At 55.4% G+C, this 22852-nt stretch overlaps 5 protein-coding genes across 5 annotated transcripts in view; 2 read left to right on the top strand and 3 right to left on the bottom strand.

The window, feature by feature from the left end:
• Positions 1-550: 550 nt before the first annotated feature.
• Positions 551-6712, bottom strand: PTSG_11563 (TK protein kinase). Its single transcript, XM_004998722.1, has 15 exons — positions 6191-6712; positions 5519-5821; positions 4945-5197; positions 4601-4689; positions 4255-4377; positions 3920-4044; positions 3449-3606; positions 3062-3144; positions 2826-2914; positions 2538-2614; positions 2296-2349; positions 1956-2131; positions 1566-1628; positions 1233-1374; positions 551-1001 (listed from the first exon to the last, which is right to left on the bottom strand). The coding sequence occupies exons 1-15, from the start codon at positions 6322-6324 to the stop codon at positions 945-947; spliced, it is 1926 nt and encodes a 641-aa protein (XP_004998779.1). The 5' UTR covers positions 6325-6712; the 3' UTR covers positions 551-944.
• PTSG_11562 (uncharacterized protein) lies at positions 6707-11411 on the bottom strand. Its single transcript, XM_004998721.1, has 10 exons — positions 10651-11411; positions 10368-10494; positions 9447-10045; positions 9164-9246; positions 8985-9036; positions 8768-8838; positions 8402-8599; positions 7892-8004; positions 7257-7480; positions 6707-6829 (listed from the first exon to the last, which is right to left on the bottom strand). Exons 1-10 carry the CDS (start codon positions 11260-11262, stop codon positions 6788-6790), a joined length of 2121 nt encoding a protein of 706 aa, XP_004998778.1. The 5' UTR covers positions 11263-11411; the 3' UTR covers positions 6707-6787.
• On the top strand, positions 11376-15153 carry PTSG_00227 (uncharacterized protein). Its single transcript, XM_004998720.1, has 10 exons — positions 11376-11621; positions 11887-12207; positions 12391-12463; positions 12601-12729; positions 12899-12994; positions 13220-13351; positions 13537-13620; positions 13802-13861; positions 14000-14053; positions 14342-15153. Exons 1-10 carry the CDS (start codon positions 11545-11547, stop codon positions 14804-14806), a joined length of 1491 nt encoding a protein of 496 aa, XP_004998777.1. The 5' UTR covers positions 11376-11544; the 3' UTR covers positions 14807-15153.
• Positions 15154-15806: 653 nt separating this feature from the next.
• Positions 15807-17625, bottom strand: PTSG_00226 (uncharacterized protein; the record flags this gene model as incomplete). Its single annotated transcript, XM_004998719.1, has 2 exons — positions 15807-15975; positions 16169-17625. 2 exons carry the CDS (start codon positions 17623-17625, stop codon positions 15807-15809), a joined length of 1626 nt encoding a protein of 541 aa, XP_004998776.1.
• A 1251-nt stretch (positions 17626-18876) lies between these two features.
• The window catches only part of PTSG_00225 (uncharacterized protein), a 5960-nt gene continuing 1984 nt past the window's right edge, over positions 18877-22852 (top strand). The window contains exons 1-11 of the mRNA XM_004998718.1: positions 18877-19166; positions 19393-19500; positions 19677-19757; positions 20037-20108; positions 20242-20374; positions 20666-20804; positions 20956-21068; positions 21378-21494; positions 21779-22084; positions 22348-22483; positions 22681-22769. Coding sequence (XP_004998775.1) covers positions 18966-19166; positions 19393-19500; positions 19677-19757; positions 20037-20108; positions 20242-20374; positions 20666-20804; positions 20956-21068; positions 21378-21494; positions 21779-22084; positions 22348-22483; positions 22681-22769 — 1495 coding nt within the window. The 5' untranslated portion in view covers positions 18877-18965. The remainder of the gene's footprint in view (positions 19167-19392; positions 19501-19676; positions 19758-20036; positions 20109-20241; positions 20375-20665; positions 20805-20955; positions 21069-21377; positions 21495-21778; positions 22085-22347; positions 22484-22680; positions 22770-22852) is intronic.

The following is a 22852-nucleotide window of genomic DNA, read 5'->3' as shown; positions in this document are numbered from 1 at the left end:
TACCCTGACAGAGCAAGCAAGCGATTGCCTGCTCACATGTTGCGTTGTTGTCGACACTATGTGTGCAGCCGGTCTGCCACGATCCCGCCCATGCATGTGTGTCTGTCTGTCTGTCTATCTGTGCGTGTCTGTGTCTGTGCCTGTGAGTTTACGTGTTGTCTCTGGGCCTCTTCTTACTCACCTGGTTGCTCATCGCGGTGTTTCACTGTTGTTGCTTTGTGATAACTCGTGCTTGTGAAGGTTGGTTTATGGTTCACACAACACGCCAAGCAAGCAATGAAACCGAAGGCGAGCAAACAAGCGTGCAGTGGTGGGACAGACAAAGACGAGAACGAGCACACGGAGCACAGGACACGGTGAACTGCGGACAGGCGAGCAACACGCACAAGCACAGACATACACCGCTGGGGCAAGAGACAAAACACAGATGGGGAAAATGTAAGATCACGACCGTTTTCCACACAAAGCGCACAAACACACACACACACACACACACACAGAGCACACACACACACACACACACACACACACACACACACACACACACACACACACACACACACACACACACACACAAACACACACACACAGGCACACACACACACAGGCACACACATAGACGACAAGGCTATGTCTTCCACGCAATGAGAAGAAACAAGATCAGAAGAAACGAGCGTCGTGGTGTTGGGGGGGGTGGCCGTGAGACGAATGAAGGGGCAACGCAATGGTGAAATGAGGACAAGGAGGAGGCGGCAAGGCCCACGCAAAGAAGAGGAAAGCAAATGACGCACAGTCACATGTGGACTGAAAGAGAACGCAGAAGAGAAGGAGAGAAAGGCAGCGGAGGGGAGCGATGAACAAGATGTCATGAACGGGCTGTGAAGGCGGGGACAACTGAGAAGCAAGAGAACGTGGAACAAGGAGAACAGGCAACAGGTGCTGGCTTAGGAATCAACGTCTGGGAAATCATCGGTGTAGTAACCCTTGTTCTCGCACAGCTCCTGCGCAGACATGACAATAAAACAAGACACGACGGGGACATGTGAGGAAAGAAGCGAGCGCTTTCATGCGATAGAGAGAGGGAGAGAGAGAGATGTTAAGCACCGCAGCAAGAACAAGGTGGTGTCACGAGCACAAACGCATACACAAAGGCACCAACACAGACACACACAGACACATACACACACAGAGAGAGAGAGAGAGACACACACACACAAAGACACCCGGCGCACCTTGTAGAGCTCTGCAAAGTTGGGGCGGCCCTCAACGTCCTTGTGCCAGCACTGGGTCATGATGGAGTAGATGTGGTCCGGGCACTTGGCGGGCGACTTGAGCCGCTTGCCCTCGTTTAGGAACGTCACAACTTGCGCGTTGCTGTGCATTTGGGCACGGAAAAGTCGTGTGTGTGTGTGTGGTGGGAGGGGGAACGGTGAGAAAACAAAAAAGGAAAGACGTGCACATGAAGCAACAACGCAGCCATCACGATGCACGCACAACAAAGCGGTCGCATACGTTCACCACAAGGGCATGTGCAGCACGCTCAGTACATGCATTGGCTGACTCACGAAAGGTCGGGGTACGGGTGCACGCCACCAGACCAAATCTCCCACAGAAGAATGCCAAACGACCTGCAAAGCAGGGGTGGCGAGACAGAAGTGATGGAGGAGAGTGGAACAGAGAAAGGTATGATACGTGTGTGTTGGGGGGGGGTGAGCAAAGCGAGAAATGGAAGTTCAGGGATGGAGGGAAGACCAACCAATGAAGCGTGACGGTACATATCAAACGCAACATCAGCAATGGCCACAATTCAGACCACACACACACACACACACACACACACACACAAACAAACAAACAAACAAACAAACAAACAAACAAACAAACAAACAAACAAACAAACAAACAAACAAACAAACAAACAAACAAACAAACAAACACGCATGTGGTCAACGCACCAGACATCTGATTTTGAGGAGAAGCGGGCAAACTCAAAGACCTCCGGGGCAGCCCACTTGATGGGGAACTTTGTGCCCTCCGACGCCGTGTACTCGTCATCTGTCGTGTAGCGCGCAAGCCCAAAGTCGGCAACCTTCACAAGGTAGTTCTGCCCAACAAGGCAGTTGCGTGCAGCCTGACAGGAAGCAGTGGAGATACAATGCCCCCAACTGTGAGAACATGACAAACGCCATGGCAGTGGAGTCATCAACGGGCACCGTGCACCGTTCACACACACGCACACACACGAACACACACATACACACACGAACACACACGAACACGTATACACACACACACCAGGTCACGGTGGATGAAGCCGTGGGATTCGAGGAAAGCCATTGCGCACGCACACTGCAAGCAGCAAACACAGAAGCATGAATGTATGGTAGGAACAGCATTTGCATCAGTGGAACAACTGGGAGCACACAGGCAGACAGCAACCTTCACCACCGCCACCACCACCATCATCATCATCAGCATCATCATCACGAGCATAGAGTAGGGATGGGAACAAAAGGCAGAACAGGCCATATACACACCTGGATACTCATGTAGAGGAGTGTGCTGGGCTTCTCCACCAAGGTCGGGTTCTCACGCAGGTAGTTGAGGAGACACCCTACACACGCGCGCAGCGATCATGGCAGGGCGAAAGCGAGCGAGTGAGTGAGCGTGGGCAGTGCCGAAACAAGTGCAACATACGCATACATATGGGAAGAGGGGATAAGGGTACGCAAGCGCAAAACACACTGCAGTTTGGCAGCAAGTTTTCCAAAAACCCCACCAGCATTGTTGTCATCAGCACCCTATCACCCCCATCGTCACCGTACCGTTCTCCATGAATTCTGTGACAATCATGACGCGGTCATCGCCAACAACGATGCCGAGCAGCTCAACAAGATTGCGGTGCTTGAAGTGCCTGGAGGAGGAGACGAGGGAAGATGGGTGAGCATAAATGTTCAACGTGGTGAGGTGTGGTGTAATTCACAGCAGGTAGCTGCGTATGTGTGTGTGAAAAAATGGAGAACATGCTTGCATATGCGCGCTATATGGGTGAAGAACGCACTTCATGACTTCAGCCTCGGCAACAAACTCCTCCTCGTTCATGGAGCCTTGCTTCATTGTCTTGATCGCAACCGTGTGCTGGCCCTAAACATGTTGCAGAGAAGCGTCAGAAGCTGTCGTGAGTTGTGGTTGGGAACCAGGCTTGGGAACGCGACGAGCGCACATACAGTGAACACACACAAAAGAGAACACACACACACACAAAAAAAAAAAAAAAAAAACACACGCAAATGCACTACATGCGCATGCACATACACACATCACACATGCGCACACCACACATGCACTCACAAATACCCAAACCCATGCACACATGCACACTAAACGTGCATATACACGTGTCCACGTTCCCCCCGCCCCCGTCCCCCTCGCGCCCAAGTGGCTAGACCTTGTAGACGCCCTTGTAGACGACGCCAAACTGGCCTGCGCCGAGCTGCTGCCCAAAGCTGAGGTCGGCCAGCGCAATCTGCCACTTGTCAGACCCGAGGCCAGGCGCACTCGGCTGCTCCTCCTCAAGCAGCGGGAACTTCAACCGCGTCGCAAGCCCTGCACGTGGGAGACAGGATTGGCGTGTGTGTGGTCGTGTGTGTGTGTGTGTGTGTGTGTGTGTGTGTGGTCGTGTGTGTGGTCGTGTGTGTGGTCGTGTGTGTGTGGTCGTGTGGTCGTGTGTGTGTGTGTGTGTGTGTGTGTGTGTGTGTGTGTGTGTGTGTGTGTGTGTGTGTGTGTGTGTGTGTGTGTGGTCGTGTGAGGCGTGGTGGGTTTGGAGCGTGTGGGTATTCAACGTGGCTGTTGCAATGCAGACAGCACATGCAGTCTGGAGACATGGGTTGTTGTCAACAAAATCCGGGCGTACACGCACCTCCGCTGTTGTGCTTGTGGTATGTGATGAGCTCGTTGATGGACTTGAACTGGTGGCGTTCTGTGATGTAGTACAGGCCCTCCGACGTCGTCTTAATGTGGTAGTGGCGGCAGCTTCCTTTGTACCTGCGGTTGGAGGCAGCGCGATGGGCAGAGTGCCGGTGATAGTGAGGAAAGGGACGGTCGCAAGGAGGTTAGTGGTGCACAGGAACGAATGCACCCAAAGAAACGAATGTATCTACAGGAACAAATGCATCTACACCATTCACGCACACACACAAACGCACACACAAATACACAAATGTCCACGCACACATGGCTGCACATTGGGCGTACAAGAGTGTGAGGGAGTATGTGCCTGGACGAGTTTCGCTCTCGCGAACAAGGAAGTAGCCGTCCTTTTCCTTAATGCGCAGGCGGGCACCGGCCTCTGTGCGGCTGATGCGCCCAAGGAACCACCTGCACACGCACAAACGGTGCGGTGAACAGTGGTGAGCTTGATGAATGCAGTGGTGGGTATGATTAATGCAGTGGTGGGCGTGATGAACTCACATGTTGGGGGAGTACGGACACACACGCGCACGCGCACGCGCACGCACTCACACACAAGACACGCACGAGCCAGCAACAACACAACAGAGCCATGGGCTTGTGTTCACGGTGCTGTGTTGATAATACGTACGGTTCTGATTCGATGCCTGGTTTGCGCACGTAGTTGGCAGGGATCATGCCCGCCTCGCCCTTGCTGTTACGCGCGCGCCACCAGTGCTCCTGTTGTGGTTCGTTGTTGTTGGGGGAGGTGTTGGTCGCGGGACGTGGTGAGCAGAAGAAAACACAAACGCCTGTGGTGACAATCGCACGCGCGCACAAAATCAAACACCGCAAGCACTCATGCTGCGCGTGCATTTATGCATACACAGAGATCCACACACACATGCACACACACGCACGCACACACGCACGCACGCACACACACACACGCACACACGCACACACGCGCACACGCGCACACGCACACGCACGCACCTGTGACGCGTCGAGGACTTCCAGCTCCTCGCCGGGGGAGAGACTCAAGTCTGTGGGCTCCAGCGCGTGGAAGGGGAACATGGCAACAACTTTGAACTGGCACGGGGTGAGTGAGTCTTGTGCGACGGCAGGAATCGCAGGCGCAGCCGGCTGTTGCTGTAGCTGTTGCTGTTGTGTTGCGGCTGTTACAGCGGTCTGCTGCTGCTGCTGCTGCTGCTGCTGTGTACCGTTTGTTGCAGTGACCTCAAACACGCTATGGTTGAAAAATGTCAAACAAGTCACAGGTACGTAGCCATCCAAGCGCCACCACACAGGTATGTGTGAGTCTGTGGGGGTCCTTGGAAGAACGCATGCTTAGACACAAAACCACAACCACACACGCACACACGCACACACGCACACATTCTCTCTTTGTCTATCTCACGCACGCACCGCGCACACACACACGCACACATGCACACACACACACACGCACACACACGCGCGCGCACACAAACACACAAACACAAACACGCACACACACACACACACACCCTTTCCGTTTGCCATCGCAGCCGCATGGGCAAGCACGCACCCGTAGTCGAAGCAAGGGCCGCAGCCTTCGCAATCCTTTGCACCGCCGCAGCAAGTCCACTTGCCGCTGGTGACGACGCCCTTGTGGAACTTGCTGAGGAGATGCGGGTTCTTGCTCGCGCGGCGCCGGAGCCCCTCCAGCCAGCGGCGTTGGTCGAGGATGCTTTGGCACTGGCAGTAGAGAGTGTGGTCATCACGGATGAGCTGGAACATGTACGGTCGGCTGAAGGCCTCGGGCATGACCTCCTCCACGCCGCGAACAGAGGCGAGATCGATGGTTCCCTTCAACTTGTCCTTGGACGGCCTGTTGTTGTTTGTTGCAAGCAAGTCAAAAGAGACAGAAGGCAAGGGAACAAGAGATGGAGTCAGTGCAAGGGAAGGAGCAAGGACATGGTGCTATGCTGTGACTCATTTGGGTGGAAAGAGAGGATAACGATGACGATGCGACAAAACGGCACAGCGACAACCAAGAAGGGTGCAGCCACAGCCACAGCCACAGCGACACCACACGCACGCACGCACACACGCGCGCGCACACACACGCACACGCACACTTGGCAGCAGCCAATGTGAAGGTGCACGCATATGCTCATGTGCGTGGGTGCACGTGTGTGTCACATATGCAGGATACACTTGGAGAGGGTGTGTCAGACAAAATGAGAGAGGCACGTACGAGGTGTAGTAGTAGAGAGTGGATTCCGTCATGACAAAGTAGCGGTCTGTCCATTTCTTTGGTCCAATTGCCTTCTTGCCAAGAGACCGCTTGAGCATCATGCCATCAAGCAGCACGGTGCTGTCGTCCGCCATGGTCGATGGTTGACTCGTGTGTGGATGCGTGCGTGTGTGTGGATGTGGGTGTGGATGTGGATGTGGATAAATGTTTTTGGGAGTGGCGGCAGCACCGCAAGCAAGCGCTGTGTATGTGTGTGTGTGCGTTTGCGTTGTTGGGAACGTTGGATCTTCCAGTGTACCCGCAGTCAACAGGAGCAAAGGTGTCCGTTGCAGGTTGGAGGAAGGTGTTGGTGTCCACACTCACTCACGCCCACACACACGTCCCGTTCAATGCTGGAAGCTGCAGAGTCAGCGAGCAAGTGAGGCGGCGGCAGCAGCGGCAAAGCACACAGTCTCCTTGTTTTGTTTGTGCTGTTTGTTTCGTTGCTCTCGTTCTCTTTTGGAAGGGCTGAGCTGTTGTGGGGGTGCGCATTTATTGGGTTCGTCCATTACAATATACGTTTCGCACATAAATCTTTGGCGGTGGATAGCAGTGTTTTCAGCGGAAGCTGTGGCGCGCTGCAAGCCGCAGCGCGCTCGCCTGCAAACACAAACACAAAGCAAGCAAACCAAGCAAGAAAGGAATAAGTCGTCATGAAAGGCGGACACGATGCGACAGTGAGCACATGTTGATGGTGATGAGAGTGGTGTGTTTGGTGTTGTTTGGTGTTGTTTGGTGGTGCAAGTGGTGGCTGACGGACACGGGGTGTGGTGTAATGGCTGATCTCTCCCTCCCACGCCCAGCAGGAAAGGATCGCGCCACGACAACAACAACACACCACCACTCACTCACAACACCGCACAAGAACCAACACAAGAAAACACTCAACATCACACTCAAACAAGATCACTCACCACACCACAACATGACACAACAACACACAACATCACACAGCATCACAGGGCCACACTCGCAACGTCCACACCATCACAGGGCCAAAGAGCTGACGGCAGACAGCACAACGCACCTTCCGCCATCGTAGCGGCTTGGAGTCAAAGTTGACGCGTGCGCGCGTGGGCTCAATGCGGTGCACGGTGCCCGGCCAAAGGAGATGTTCGTTATCGTCCACGACACTGACAACGCGCAGCCCAAGCGTGAGCTCCGAATGCGACACCGTCGTGTCTGGAAGCAAGGCCTCTGCAGCCACGCTGCTCTCCTCCTTCGAGTGCAATGACCGCACTTCAAACTCCCCTGGCAAAACGGCGGCACAGCAACCCAAACGTGAGATGACCAGTTCACATGTGTGTGCGTGTGTGCGTGTGTGCGTGCGTGCGTGTGTGTGTGTGTGTGTGTGTGTGTGTGTGTGTGTGTGTGTGTGTGTGTGTGTGTGTGTGTGTGTGTGTGTGTGTGTGTGGCTGTGTGGCTGTGTGGCTGTGCGTGTCTGTGTGTGTGTGTGGCTGTGTGTGTGTGTATCTGTCTGTATCTGTCTGTGTGTGTCTGTGTGGCTGTGTGGCTGTGTGGCTGTGCGTGTCTGTGTGGACAAAGCCCCCTCTGCGACAGTGCAATGGGCAGACATGCCTACGCTTGCCACTCAAACACCCAAGAACATGTAAGCACATGCAGGCACACACGTGCATGCACACACACGACCGCGCCACCAACCGTCTGTCTTGCTTGTGCTCTTGATGATGCCACGCTCGTAGAACACGCAGCCGTCGCCCTGCGTGCGCCGTTGCAGCACCGTCTGCCCCTTAGTAAACGTCATGGGACTGGGCCTGCACATCGTCACAGCAACAGCAGCGGTGATGAGGGTGAGTATGCATGATAGTTTGGTGTGCACATGGCAGTTTGTCGGGGGCTGTGTGGAAGCTGTCGTGTTCACTGCGCGACCACGACCTCTGCCACACACCTTTGACCTTTGCATCACGCAGCGTACTCACCAACGCGCACGCCCACGGGCACGCGAATACGCGAACACACACACACACACACACACACACACACACACATACACACACACACACAAGCACACACACACGCACGCACGCACGCACGCACGCACACAAGCACTCACACACACACAAGCACACACACACACAGCCCCGCTCGCACGCAAGCTTCAATCCACACACACTCTCTCCCTCTCACTCGAAGACGATTAGGGTGACGCACTGTGGGCTGTCGAGGTCGGATCCCGTGTCGCTAGCAGCGTCATCGTGGCCGCGGCGCGTGAGAATGGACAAGTCCTTGACGTGAACAATCTGCAGAGGCACCGTGTGATGCACGTGCATCACTGCCACCCGTGCCCCTTCGTCGTGCGCGTGCTTGACAAACGAGCACGCGTGGCCACGCAACTGCTTCTCCTTGCACCTGCCGTTGTGGATGGTTTGATGGAACCCATGCTGTGAGTACTTGCACGATGAAAGCTCCGCTGGCATTGCACACCAGGCTTGCCGCCACCACTAAGCACACACACACGCGCGCACACACACACACAGTAAGGTTATGCGCTGCCTGCATCATGGCTGCCCAGCCCACCTTTCATTAAACACAAACACGTCCCCTGGGTGCATCTCTTGCTCCACAACAGGGCCTTGCCCTGCTGATGCCTGTGTGTGTGTGTGTGTGTGTGTGTGTGTGTGTGTGTGTGTGTGTGTGTGTGTGTGTGTGTGGTGGCAGCGGTCAGCAAGGGCAGAAGGTGCATGTGCAGCAGCACCACCACAAAACGGAGATGGGATGACAACGAAACACGCACTTGGCCTGGTGTTGATGTCACAGTCAGTGTAGTGGTGGCATCCGCGATTGGCCTGGTGGTAGCAAAAACGAGTCATGATGGTATATGCCAGAATGAGAGGCAACACGCGATGCTGAAAAGCAAGGCAGGTGCGTGAGCACTGCATGACTGGAGCGTGGCTCGGTGCGTGGGTGGCTCACCGTCTCTTGGCAGTGGTGGAGCTCTTGTAGTCGCCGCCGTGCCACTTGAGATGCGCAGAGCGGGATTTGATGCGACGGAACGTCTTCCCACACAAAGCCAACGTGATGATAGCTGAGTGAAACGAAATCCGAGGCAGCCAAGTGTACCACGCCAGCAAGCCAACAAGTCATCACTCCGATCCACACACACACACACACACACACACACACACACACACACACACACACACACACACACACACACACACTTGCACGCACGCGCACTTGGCACTTTTGGGCTTACCTTGTGGCAGTTGGGCCATGGGCAGTGGAACAGGGATTGCTCCTGCTCCTCTTCGCCAGATGATGAAGACGAGGGGGATGCAGGTGCCTTGACAGCCTTTTCCTTGCCACCAGACGCTGCGCGCTTTGGTTTTGCCTTCGCGCTCTTGCTGCTCTTCTTCTTCTTCAGTGGCAGCCCCGCCACCCTACTGCTGCTGCTGCTGCTATGAGTCTTTGTATCAAGGGATGCGATCTTCGCTGTGCGTGGCGGCCTTGTGTCGGTGGCGTTGCTCTCTGTGCTGTTGGTGCGCTTGCGGGGTGGATCAGCAAACACGGGAACGCGATGAGTGCCAGTGGCTGCTGCTGCCGCTGCTGCCGCTGTCCCTGCATGTGCTGCTGTTGTTATTGCGGTTGCTGTGCTGTCCTCGTGCGGGTCAAGGGACTGTGTCTTTGACAGAGGTGTAGATTGCTTAGTGGTCGTCATTATCGCTGGTGTTGGTTGTGTTGACTCCATGTTGCGGGTGGCAGCTTTTGGCTTTCGCCCTCGCGAGGTTCGTGTGGTGCGTTTGGCCGGCCTGGGTGGGGCTCCTCCCGTGCGCCGCCTTGCCCGCGTGAGAGGACCTGTCCCAACAACAACGCGTCGAGATTACACAAACGCACGCACGCGAGCACACCAACATGTGTGTGTATTATGTGTTGTGTGTGTGTGTGTGTTGTGTGTGAATGTGTGTGAATGTGTGCGTGTGCGTGTGCGTGTGTGTGTGTGCGTGTGCGTGTGTGCTCCGAACTATCTCTCTCTCTCTCTCTCTCTCTCTCTCTCTCTCTCTCTCTCTCTCTCTCTCTCTCTCTCTCTCTCTCTCTCTCTCTCTCTCTCTCTCTGTGTGTGTGTCTGTCTGCGTGTGTGTGTATCGTCGACACATCTTTGAAGTGGCGCCAAACGCACCAGGGTTGAAGAACAACGGAGAGGTCTCCGGCATATGCGCCTGAATTCGAAGACTGATTCTCGCGAGGGTCTGCTCGTGCATGGTGTTGATATCCCTGGGCGCCAGACGAGGGCGCTCCCGTTTTGCCTGCCAGTCGAAGACAAAGGACATTGCATTGCCAACAGCGACAGCGGTGTGAGCGATGTTGAGAAGAAGATTCAGGGAACACAATGTTATTGGATCAGACATGCAAGCACACATGCACACCACAAACACACGCATGCACACACCACGACAATGCACCTTCTTGGCTGGGTGAGTGCTGATGGCGGACGATCCGGCCTCGCTGTGCGACGTGGCTCTCTTGGCGTTCATTGCTGCCCTGTACTGCTGCCGAAGCACGTTCATGCGATGGTTGAGGGCTTCCAACCGCTCCTTTGTCGACAAGCCCGTGTCCGAGAGGATGGCCATGGTTGCGGCAGGAATCGCTTGGTGTTGATCCACGGCTTCCTCCTTTGCGGGTTCGTTGCACGATGTCGCAACTGATGGCTTGGTTGTTGTCGACAGCGCTGTTGTTGTTGCTGCTGTTGGTGGGGTTGTTGTTGAGCGTGTGCTGGGAGCGGCAGGGGTTGGGACAGCCCGTGGCAGGGCTTTCGCCGCTGTCGATGGAAGTGTCATCGTGAGTCCTCCTGGCTTGGGTGTCCTTGTTGCGGGTGCCCGCTGCCTGGGAGGAAGTGAGGTTCTACTGGCGCTGGTGCTGGTGCTGGTGTTGTGCTGTGTGTCGGGTACAGTGTGTGCTTTTGCACTGCCAAAGTCAGGTGAGCTGCGGTGCCGGGAAATGGAGCATGGGGTGGAATTGGATGCAGCTGGACCAATGTACGGAGTGCTCTCTTCTACAACCGGCCGTGAGGACATCGCTGGCTGGCTTGCGCCTTGTTTGCTGGAATGCAATGGCAGAAGGTCAGGGGCGTGGCAGTGCCATCTCTGCTCCGCATACCGTTACTTCCGCATTCTTCTCTCGCTTCTTGTTCATCTTCGTGCCAGGAGGGCATACACACTAGGGCATTCCTGAAAATTGCACCATATCTTCAGCAAATCGCCAACACTGCTCTGTTTGTGTTTGCTGACGGAGCTCGCCTTGTTCTGTTTTGTGTTTGTGTGTTTGTGTGTGGTGTTGCTTTGCTTGGTTGGAGCAGCATGCGGGTGTTGTGGTGCTGGGGCGGTGGTTCCAGTGGTCCTTCTTCCACTGATGAGTATCAACTCCTCTTTGCGAGGTGAGATTGTGTTCTTATGTCTGTGTGTATGTCTGTGTGTATGTGTTTGTGTGCGTGTGCTGTGAGTGTATGTGTGTGTATGTGTGTATGTCTGTATGTGCGTGCGTGTGTGTGTGTGTGTGTGTGTGTGTGTGTACGAGGCCTGCTTGTCGATCTCTCTATCGTTCTTCTTCCTGTGTTGAAGTTATTGTGCGATAAACACAGTGATGCTGTCCTCATCGCACCCCCTTTGCCTGTCGCACACCCCTCCTCACTTTACCAACAGGCGATGGCCAGCTGTGGAGCGACGTGCACGAGTCGTGCATGGCAAACACTACACAGCGCCACCGGATGCAGACACTGTGCTCTCCACGTTTACGTCGGCTTCATGCACGAGCGGCTCAGAGCACGTGACAAACGTGGATGAGCTGGACAGCGCAGATCCAGCACAGATTGAGCTGCTCCAGCTGACAGAGCCGCCCCTGTTTGTCGTTGATGGCTGCTGGCCTCTCGTCGTCTTGCAACGCGACAACTATGTTGCCGGCTGCCTGCCATTTGTCGAAACACCGCCCACACCAACCGACAAGTCGACAGCCCTCTTGCAATCGTAAGCCATGCGCGAATGTGTGTGTGTGTGTGTGTGTGCGTCGTATCGTTGGTGGAAGCACACGCGCCAGAGACATGTACACACGATGCGCACGCCTATACACATCTGTACACATCTGCACACATCTGCACACACACACACACAACCCCCAAATAACTGATGAACCACCCACCCTATGTTTAGACCGGATGTGTCATCGAGCCTTTCATTTCTGGAAGAGCTGCTCACGTTGCTATCTCGCTTGGAGGGCCAGTCTGTAAGTTTCTGGTCGCTCGTCTGCTGTGACTGAACCACCGCACAACGCAGACACGGCGATGTGTCTTCGATGCGCACATGCTCGTTCACCGTGTGTGTGTGTGCACCATGCGTTGTCATATTCGATTGGCTTGCCAGGCGGCTGTTGTGCAGAGCGAGTTGAGCATGTTCAGCTCCTTGGCGTGCCCAACCGGCGTGTATGATGGCCTCTCATATCCACACGTCACCACCCTCCTGACAAAAGGCACTGACACATCGCCTGTGGTGGTGCGTTTCGCTTCTTGTTGCTCGCTCTTATCCGGCCGCTTATTTGTTTGCTGGTTGGTTGGTTGGTTGGTTGGTTGGTTGTAGGCTTGCTTGTGTGCGCGTATGGCAACACGCTTTTGCTTGTGGCATGTGATCTCACCCACATGTGTATGCGCGTGCATGCTTGAAGATGCCTGCCTGGCGAGTTGGTTCACACGCGGAGGCGCGACCGAGTCTGGAGTTCTTCATCACAGAGACTGTCACCGCATCACAACAGCACCCTGTGGTTGGTGGCGTCATCACGCGTGTATGACGCATTCAAGCGCGAGTGTGTATGTGTTTGTATGTGTTTGTAGGTGTGCAGATGTGTGAGGACACGTATTAAGACACGTGTGAGGAAACGGTGGATTCACAAACACATACGCACACACGCATACGCACACGCACACACACACACACATTGCATGTCCGTTCCCTCATGATGTTATGTGTGTATTGTGTGTGCGTTCAGGACTACTATGAGTCCATGGTTGTGAGTGGCGTGGTGTCGTGCCGAGCAGCGCTTGCAGGCAAACCAGAAATCACGGCCACCATTTCATCTGGGACCGACCTCACCCGGTGTCACGTGCATCACTGCGTCCAGGTCAGTGTGTGTGTGTGTGTGTTTTTATTTGTGCGGCGTGTGTGTGTCGTGTCGTGTGTTTGAGGGCAGGTGCATGTGCTCATGCTTGCTGCTTAGCTGCTCCTGAACCCCTGAACTCCTGTCTCGTCCAATCTTGTCAACAAACACAACATACTTTCATATGCTCGACTGCGCGCACACAACAGCAAAGCCGGTCTGGTGGCAACAGCACGCAGCGCACCGTGACATTCATCCCACCCATCGAACGCTTTGATCTCTTGCAATACAAGGTGCGCGCGTGTGATGTATTCATGTGTTCATGTACATGTGTGTACATGTGCATGTGTACGCGTGTGTATGTGTGTGTACGTGTTTGCTCGATGCTTGAGGGAGGTTCTGTAACGCGAGTCCCAATGTGTCCAGCATTTTCTCTCAAGTTCTGTAACGGCTTATCAATGACTGTCATCCCAGGTGACGCTCGCTGCTGAGCCGCTGCAGCCGCCGCTGCTTGGATCATACGAGATGACATCGGTATGTGTGTGTGTGTGTGTGTGTGTGTGTGTGTGTGTGTGTGTGTGTGGGTGTGTGTGTACACGGTTGCTGCTGTGCTCAGCTTTGTCGTTTTCAGGCTCAACACTTGTGTGCGTTCTATGCATGTGCCGTTGGCAGCGAGGCGACCAATCCCGAGTGTCTTTCACGTTGACGTTGCGACGAAGTGACCGAGTGAGAGCACACACACACACATATACACACACACACTCGCACACATGCACATCACACACACACACATACACACCCACTCGCACACATACACATCACACTCACATATACACACACTCGCACACACACATACACACACACACTCGCACACATGCACATCACACACACACTCGCACACACGCATGTACACGTACAAAATACACAAATACATACCACCCCCCGCGCGACTCAACCTGCATCACCATCTTCTACCCCACCCCCACCCGCCTGTCCCTCTTTGAACGAATGCAGTACACGGGCCCACCGCTGGAATCGGTCGAGGTTGTGCTGCCTTTCTTCAATCGCGGGTGCGTCTCTGGACAGTCCCTGCGGCCAACAGCCGGCACGGCGAGCGCAATGCGTGGCTCGCACGTGGTGGTGTGGCGGCTGGACAAGCACTTCTCTGGGAAGCAGGTTGCAGCGAGCTTGCAGGGGGAGCTGAGATTTGACGTGACAGCCAGACACCAAGGCATGGACGACCCGTTTTGCACAAATGTGACGTCGTATGCTGATGTGCGGTGGGTGGCGCAGGGGAAGACGCTGTCCAACACGTTTGTCAACACAGACACGGTGCGGATACAGCCGCCGCTTGCGCGGGGCAAGGTGAAGGCGGTGGTGACGTCGACACTCAAGTCGGGCGATTATCGCATCTGGAACGTTCACGGCAGCAGTCGCCAGTGCATCCCACCGTCCCCGGACCGAGAGCAGAACCCGTGAACAGCCGTGGTCTGGGTGGGTGGTGTCTATGGGCCGTAGATAGTGGTGCTGTGGTTGTAGGTAGTGGTGGTGCTGGGATTGTGCTTGGTTGTGGCGAATGTATGCGTCCACATGCCTGTGGCACAATGAGGCAGGGCTTGTTTGCGACTGTTCTGGTCTGTGTGTGTGTGTGTGTGTGTGTGTGTGTGTGTGTGTGTGTGTGTGTGTGTGTGTGTGTGTGTGTGTGTGTGTGCGTCCCCTCGCACTCCGTCCCTGTTGTTGTTACTTTGGTCGATAAGCGAATGGCGATCAGTTGGTTGTGTGGAACGTCTTGTTGTTGATGACGATAAACAGCAGCAAATCAGGCAACAGCAAAGCTGCGTTGTGACGACACAAGAACAGGCGAGGTGCGCGGGAACACCAACAGTGGCGGCAACAACTGCACAGCAGCAGCGAGCAAGTGACAATGCTGAGCACGTGGCGCGTGCATGAGGTGTACGTGGGCATGTCTCGCCAAGGGGAGAAGACCAAAAAGGAATGAAGGAAGACACAGAACTGAAAGGAAGAAAGACACAGAACAGAAAGGAAGAAGAAACACACAGAACAGAAAGGAAGAAGAAACGCGCGTGAGGGCGACCAACATAGCAATAGCGCCCGCTTAAGCAACAGCGACCTTGACATGTTGCGGAGGCGGCAAGTCAGGCACAGAACAGATTGTTATGGCTCATTTCATACACTGGGGAAGAGACACCGAACATCACACAGCCACGTGGTGACTGTATGTGAAGTTAAATAGCAATCGCACAAGGGCAGCAACAAGCAATACATAACTCAAGAACGAGGCAAATACCATAAGATGCCGAGAGACCGACATATTTGTGTGTGCGTGTGCGTGTGCATGCGTGTGCACAGCACTAGAACTCCTCGATCCAAACCACACCCATCACAGCTGGCCTTGCGCGCCCACTCGTCAACACGCACGTGCGTGTGCGCGGGTGTGTGTTTGTGTTTGTATGTGTGTTCAGAGGTCGAAGCGAACGAGGGGCTGCAGTCCGTGATTGAGGGGTTTGCGGAGGGAGAGGAGGAGCTCTGCCGTCTGCATCATCATGACTTGCTGGTGCTTGCTCATGTTGAAGTTGTCTGCCACGTATTGCCAGTGCGGGTGGTGCTCGTACAAGTGCTTGAAGAAGCTAAACAATACGGAGGCATGAGCGGAGACGACATATGAAGGGAATGTGAGATGGCGTTGGGCGTTGCAAGCACTGGTGTGTATGCAAGGAGGAGGGTTCAGGAGGACGACGCGATGCCCATATGTGGTTCACAACATACACAACCCATACACACGCACGCACACGCACACACCCACACACACAGACAACACACCTGTTGTTTTGGCGGTATGACTTGTGGCAGTGTGGGCACGACGTGTCCACGGCGCCGTTCTTGCGAACATCATCCATCTCTCCGTCCGAAGAGGAGGAGGAAGATAAAGTAGTAGCAGAAGCTGCCGTTGCTGCTGCTGCTGCTGCTGCTGCTTTTGCCTTATGGTACTTGCGTGCGGTGTTGCGGGAGGCACGACGGCCGCGGCGCACGTGCAGATAGCGCTCGCGCGCCTGCTTGCGGAGCTGCATGGCCTCCTCCCAGGACGTCTCGTTGGGGATGTCGTCGAAGATGAAGTGCACGTCGTCCAGCTTTCCCGACGACAGCAGCTGCCTGTGCTGCTTGAGAATGCTTGTGTCGCTGGCGCTCTTGTGGCGGATGGTGCTTGCCTTTGCTCCCCGTGCAATCGCCGCTGGCTGTTGCAGAGGCAGTACGGCCTGCACCACCTCTTGCTGCTGCTGCTGCTGCTGCTGCTGCTGCTGCTGTTGCATCACCTTTGCGCGCTTGGTGGCTGGACCGTCGTCATCAGCTTGGCCATCGCCGCCGTTGTTGTTGGCGCCAACATGGTCGAGCTGGTGCCCGAGGCTGCCGGTGTCAACCTCGCCCTCGTTATCGTCCTCAACGAGCGGCTCCAGCGTCGGCTGATGCAGTGGGCGGATCCACTTGCTGGCGTCCTCCTCCGCGTCGCTGTCGTGCTCTGCCTCGCTCTCACTCTCGTTCACCCGGCGCCCGTCCACGCTCGCGCTGCTTGCGCTGCTTGCGGTGCTGCTGCTGGTGGCCGGGGACGCGCACTCACGACGTGCGTGCTCATGCACGCTGTGGTGGCGGTGGTGGTGGTGCACAATGGCCTGCGGTGGCGGCGGGGAGCTGCTTGGCGTCTGGGGTGAGGCCGGCTGGCTGTTGCTGGCGTGGGACTGCGGGGACGACGAGGAAGCGAGCCGGGCCAGTGCCTTGAGGGAGGGCTCGGCCGACTGCGAGCGCCCTGTGTGGGTCCATGACGAGAGGTGCTTGGCGGACGAAGCGCGGGCCGTGCCGTAGATGGTGAAGGCCTTGTTGGCGGCGGCGGAGGTGAGCTCGATGGCGCTCTTGCTGCGGCGCGGTTTTGGCGTGGATGACGCGTGACGCGAGCCGGGGGAGTGCTGGTGCTGGTACCTGTGGCGGTGACGGTGGCGCTTGCTGCTGTTGTGGTGGCTGCTGGTGCGGGTGGGGGAAGTTGTTGGTGAGGAAGCTGCAGAAGACGCCGGGGAGAGGGAAGCCAACGAGGCAGCGGCGATGTTGGGAGGGAGTGTGGGTGTTGTTGGTGTGATGGCGGCTGGTGGCGTGGGCTTGTTCATGCCCGGGTTCTTTGCAAAGCAGAAGGAGGCCATAAACGGGGGGAACTCAGTGGCCAGGTGCTGCTGGTGCTGGGCGCGGCTAGCGAACGTGACTGGCGGATAGCGGAAGGCAAACGCACGATCCATCGTTGGTGGTGACGGTGCTGGAGTGAAGAGAGAAGAGACAAGAGACAAGAGATAAGATGAAGGGGTTGCTGAGAAGAGAGAGAAAGAGAGGGAGAGAGAGAGAGAGAGAGAGAGAGAGAGAGAGAGAGAGAGAGAGAGAGAGAGAGAGAGAGAGAGAGAGAGAGACAAAGAGAGACAAAGGGGGGGGGGAGGTACTGATCGCGAATACGAAACGATGAAGAGGAGTTGGCTGGTATGGGTTGGTTGGTTGGTTGGTTGGTGGGAAAGGAAAGGAAAGGGAAGGAGCTCGCTTGCTGCTCTTGTAGCAAGGGAGCTGTTGATGGAGAGGGTTGGCTGATTTGAATGCAGCAAGAAGAAGAAGAAGAAGAAGAAGAAGAAGAAGAAGAAGAAGAAGAAGAAGAAGAAGAAGAAGAAGAAGAAGAAGAAGAAGAAGAAGAAGAAGAAGAAGAAGAAGAAGAAGAAGAAGAAGAAGAAGAAGCAGGTTGGTGTGGTAGAGATGCGCGCTCGGAGACAAGGGTCAATGAATGTGGTTGGTATGGAAAGGGTGCGCAAAGTAATGTCTGTCTTGTGTGTGTTGTGTGTTTGCTGAGGCGAGAACTGAGGCACGCACAGCGGCACAACCCAGCCTTGGTGGTGGAATGCAGGAGCGGAGACTGCGAGGGAAGGGGGGAGCTTGGTCACTGGATCGCGCGGATTGTTGGGATGGAAACTTGTGTGCATGTGTGTGTGTATGTGTGTGTGTGTGTGTGTGGAAGCGAACAACCAAAACTTGGAGCTCTACGCGCCACGCGTTGTTGCATGGGAATGCTCGAGATCACAAAGGCACACACACCACCCAGGCAACTGCGTGCCGTCCCATGACAACCTTGCCACAGCAACCACTGTCAGTGAAGCTACGCTCTTGTTGTTTGCTGTTGTTCGCTGTTGCTGCTGCGGGTGCGCGACTTGCTTCACATGACATGTGGGTGTCGTGACTTCTTTTCGTGCCATGCATCAATCACATGCCTCCACACGGCATGCACGGCCCACAAACTAACATGAAGGCGAGCGCGCTGCGTTGTCGCTGGGGCGCGTTCCAGTGTTGCCGTGCGTTCCATCCCGTTGCCAGTGGCGGACAAGTGGTGTGGGTGTGGCGAGAGGTGTGCATGGCATTCAAGGTACGCCCGCAGATTGAAACTCGTAACAGCTCCTCTTCGGTGCCTCGAACGGCCAAAGTTGAAGCAATGCTTGAAAACATGTTTTGGAAATTTTGGCGGCGGCCGACACAAAGAAGAGCCGTTTTCCGTTCCAGCCACAAAGCAAAGCACAAAGCACACAAAGCACACAGGAAGGAAGGAAGGATGATGAGCGGAGCTGGCGGCGGTGTGGTGAGTGCGTCGCGGGAGGTCGGCCAGGGCGTGGCGGAGCTCAAGGCAAAGATCTACGAGCGCATCAACAAGCACTTCAAGGAGTATGCGGCCTCCTTTGACATTGGGGGCGATGTCTCCACAGAACTCGATGCACTCCGGCACCAACTGGACGCCGTCAAATCAGCCATTGAGGTGTGCGCATGTGCATGTGCGTGTGCGTGTGCATATGCATGTGTGTATGTATGCGTGTGTGTGCATGTGTGTATGTAGGCGTGTGTGTGCATGTGTGTGCGTTGTTGGTGGTGAGACGATTGCCAGTGGTGTAAGGTTTTTTCTGGCACATACCGTTGTGAGCTGACTTGCATGTGTGTGTGTGTGTGTGTGTGTGTGTGTGGGGCATGTTTTGCTTGTGCTGTAGGAGGACGACTTGGACGCTGTGGCACAGCAAACACAGGAGGCTGCTCGACTGCGCGCACAAACACAATTGACAGATGCCACCGTCGATGTCATGCAAACGTTGGCAGAGGTGTGTGTGTGTGTGTGTGTGTGTGTGTGTGTGTGTGTGTGTGTAGAGACACGTGTGCGTGTGTGTGTGCGTGTGTGTTGTAGATGCGGGGCCCAGTTGCCTCAGTTATCCTCGGATGCATGGAGATGATGATGGCTTGGGCGCTCACTTGCTCCTTGTTGCTGGGTGCTGGGCAGATCGACAAGTCATTGCTAAGGCATGACACGCATCTGGAAGCAGGAAACTTGGCCCAAGCAGCATCCGTGCTCGCAGAAGTCGTGAGTCTGTCTGTGTGTATGCGTGCGAGTGCGTGTGTGAGTGTGTATGCATGTGAGTCCGTGTGTGTGTGTGTGTATGCGTGCGTGTGTGTTGTGTGTGTGTGTGTGTGTGTGTGTGTGTGTGTACACGTGCGTGCGTGCCAATGTGGCTTCGATAACGCCAGTTCTTCCCGTTCTTCTCCCTTGCTTTTCCCTCTTCTTCCCCTCCGTCCACGTTGCCCTACCTTCCCTCGACTTTGTCCGGTTCTCAATGTTGCGTGCTCGCTGCATGCGCCACAGAAAGTGAACCTCGACGACAAGCGGCTGTTGCAGAAGGAGTACTGCGACGCTAAGATCCTGCTCATCCTCAGGGTAAGTGGTATCTGGCCGTGTTGGCCCGACACGATGGTGCCGCACGAAGGTGATGGAAAAGGCATCGTTCAGCCTGAAGATTTCACACGTGCGTTTGCACGCGCCGTGTGCCCTGCTCTGCCCTCCATGACAGCGAGACTATGAGGAGAAGCAGGCGCACCTGCGCAGTCGGGTGGAGGAGCTGTGGCGCCGCGCTGTTGTTTGGCAGCGACGTGACATTGGCAGCCAGCACGTCGCAACCATGCAGGTCACCACAACCCTCGAAGGTGAGCGCCCGCGTCAGAATTGAGGCGTGTGCGCTGCTCGTGCAGCTTGCCTGTAATTACATGTGTGTGTGTGTGTGCGTGCGTTTGTTTGTGTTTGTTTGGCTGTTGCTTGTGCGGGTGCTTGGTTTTGTGCTCGTTCTGGCATCTAACGTGCACTTCACACTGCCTTGTGTGTGACTGTGCGTTGTTCCCTTCATGCTCCACACACACACACATGCGCGCACGCAATCACACACGTGCGCGCACGCAAATACACACGCATACACATACACATGCGCACACACACAAAAGTTTCGGAGACACAGGCCGACATGGACATTGCAGAGGTGGTGGCGGCATTGGAAGCGTTGGGCCTGCTGGATACACATCTTGCGCGCCTCGCATCGCAGCTTATGGAGGCGTTCTTGCTCCCACTCTGCAAAACACACACGTATGTATGTGTTTGTGTATGTGCATGTGCATGTGTGCATGAGTTTGGGTGAGGGAACCATCGCTGAGGGTGTGCGTAACTGCTGAGCACTTTCTCGTTGATGGCACCAGTATTGACGATGCTTCTTTGGCTTCTTTTGGCACGTGCGCAGGCTGACACCGTCTGTCACCGAGGGCGCTCGCTCGCGTACGCTCATGTTGGATGACCGCCTGCCCGGCATCAAGGCGCGAAAGCTCCGCTCTAAGATCAGGGCTGCACAGGAAGGTGCGTAGTTGCGGCTGCAAACAAAACTGCAAACAAAGAAACAGACGCACTTATGTCCACGCGGGCACACACACATACACACACACACACACACGGACATACACACGCACACACACGGACATACACACGTACACACACACACACACATACACATACACATACACGCACACACGCACACACGCACACACACGCACACACGCACACACTGTCGATGCTGCCTGGCACTCTAGCAATGCACATGTGCCGGTTCATCGATTCCTCACCTTTCCCACTTGTCCTGCATGCACACATCACCTTCCACCTGCGCAGCGCTTGCCGTGTTCCAGTCGCTGGAGACGGTGCTTGCGTTTGCGCTCGACAATGTGCTTGCCGCGGACCCCAACCTCTCCGCACGCCTGGGCCGGTCCCTTGCAGGCCCGCTCCTCGGTGCGGTGCAGTGGGCAGTGATGGTGGTGTTGATGGTGCTGGTACTGGTGGTGTGGATGTTTGCATCGTGTGGAAGGAAAAGCCGATGCTCAGTGATGTGATGTGCACTGTCTCATCGCCTACCTGCTACCAACCACGACACACACACACACACACATGCACACACACACGTGTGCACACATACACATACATCTGTTCATATACATTTACACACACGCGCGCACTCATACTGACGTCAACTGCATGTTCCGCTTCCTGGCGCTGGCGTGCGTGCGTACGTGCAGAGGCGGTGACCAAGCACCTGCTGGCAAAGGCTGTCCCCTTGCACACGGACAACGATGATCTGCACAGCAAAGTCAAGGGCAGCGTTCAGCGCTTGGAGGCGTTCCTTCGCGATGCACACGTGGTACAGGGCAAGGACGCGGCGGTGCTGTCGACATATGTGGACAACGTTGGCCTGCACAACCACAACAGGAAGCGGCAGGAGGTGCTGGCTCGAGCGCGTGCACTGATGCTCGCAGACAACTTCAACACCATCCAGGTTGAGCACGCCACGGAGCGCGGCGGCCTCTTCCCCGCAACAGAGCAAGGTGCGCGTTTGTGTGTGTGTGTGTGTGTGTGTGTGTGTGTGTGTGTTGTGTGTGTGTGTGTGTGTGTGTGTGTGTGTGTGTGTCTGTATGCGTGTGTGTGTGTGTGTGTTTGTGTGTGACTGCCATGGTGTGTGATTGAATGCGTGCAGATGTGCCTGTCATTGCGTCAGTGTGGATCTTGTGCCATCATCACACTCCTGCTGCCCCTGCTCATCAGCACAATCCACACTGCATCATCACCACCACCATGACCGTCCTTGTAGTGTTTGAGGGAGACGACGCTGCGTTGCGCGAGAGCATCTTCAGCCTGCCGACCTGCCACATCACGGAGACCACGAAGAAGGTCATGGATCTCGTGTACATCACCCTCGACGAGTGCGCCAAAGCAGACCAGTCAACGTAAGCAGTTGCACGGCAACACGGGCCTGTTGGCACTGTGATTAGGTTTTTGGGGATGTTGCACATTTAAGCTTGCACTGGTGCACTGGCCCATCTACTCACAAACGTTCATGCACTCACGTACACGGACCGACATCTCAACATGACCTCGGACGTACAACCACTTCACGCTGGTGCAATGCGTGCAATGCGTGCAGGCGCGTGCAGTTGTTCTACACTGTGCGGGACGTGCTTGATCTCTTCCGCACGGTTGTGCCCACCTTCCACGCACAGGCCCTCGACGCAGGTGTGTGTGTGTGTGCGTGCGTGCGTGCGTGTGTGTGTGTGTGTGTGTGTGTGTGTGTGTGTGTGTGTTTGTGTGTGTGTGTG

Source organism: Salpingoeca rosetta, assembly GCF_000188695.1.
Source record: "Salpingoeca rosetta unplaced genomic scaffold supercont1.1, whole genome shotgun sequence".
NCBI classification, from domain to species: Eukaryota; class Choanoflagellata; order Craspedida; family Salpingoecidae; genus Salpingoeca; species Salpingoeca rosetta.
Note: the sequence above shows the minus strand (reverse complement) of the source record. Positions and strands in the feature narration are given on the sequence as shown.

Coding starts and splice junctions, on each gene's coding strand:
- PTSG_11562 (XM_004998721.1), bottom strand. CDS start 11,262: ATGTCCTCACGGCCGGTTGTAGAAGAGAGCACTCCGTACATTGGTCCA. Junction 8,839..8,984: donor TGACATCAACACCAGGCCAA/GTGCGTGTTTCG, acceptor ACACACACACAG/GCATCAGCAGGGCAAGGCCC. Junction 7,481..7,891: donor GAGCACAAGCAAGACAGACG/GTTGGTGGCGCG, acceptor CCGTTTTGCCAG/GGGAGTTTGAAGTGCGGTCA.
- PTSG_11563 (XM_004998722.1), bottom strand. CDS start 6,324: ATGGCGGACGACAGCACCGTGCTGCTTGATGGCATGATGCTCAAGCGG. Junction 5,822..6,190: donor ACTCTCTACTACTACACCTC/GTACGTGCCTCT, acceptor AAACAACAACAG/GCCGTCCAAGGACAAGTTGA. Junction 2,132..2,295: donor GCTTCATCCACCGTGACCTG/GTGTGTGTGTGT, acceptor GCTTCCTGTCAG/GCTGCACGCAACTGCCTTGT.
- PTSG_00227 (XM_004998720.1), top strand. CDS start 11,545: ATGCGGGTGTTGTGGTGCTGGGGCGGTGGTTCCAGTGGTCCTTCTTCC. Junction 11,622..11,886: donor TATCAACTCCTCTTTGCGAG/GTGAGATTGTGT, acceptor CTTTACCAACAG/GCGATGGCCAGCTGTGGAGC. Junction 12,208..12,390: donor TCGACAGCCCTCTTGCAATC/GTAAGCCATGCG, acceptor CCCTATGTTTAG/ACCGGATGTGTCATCGAGCC.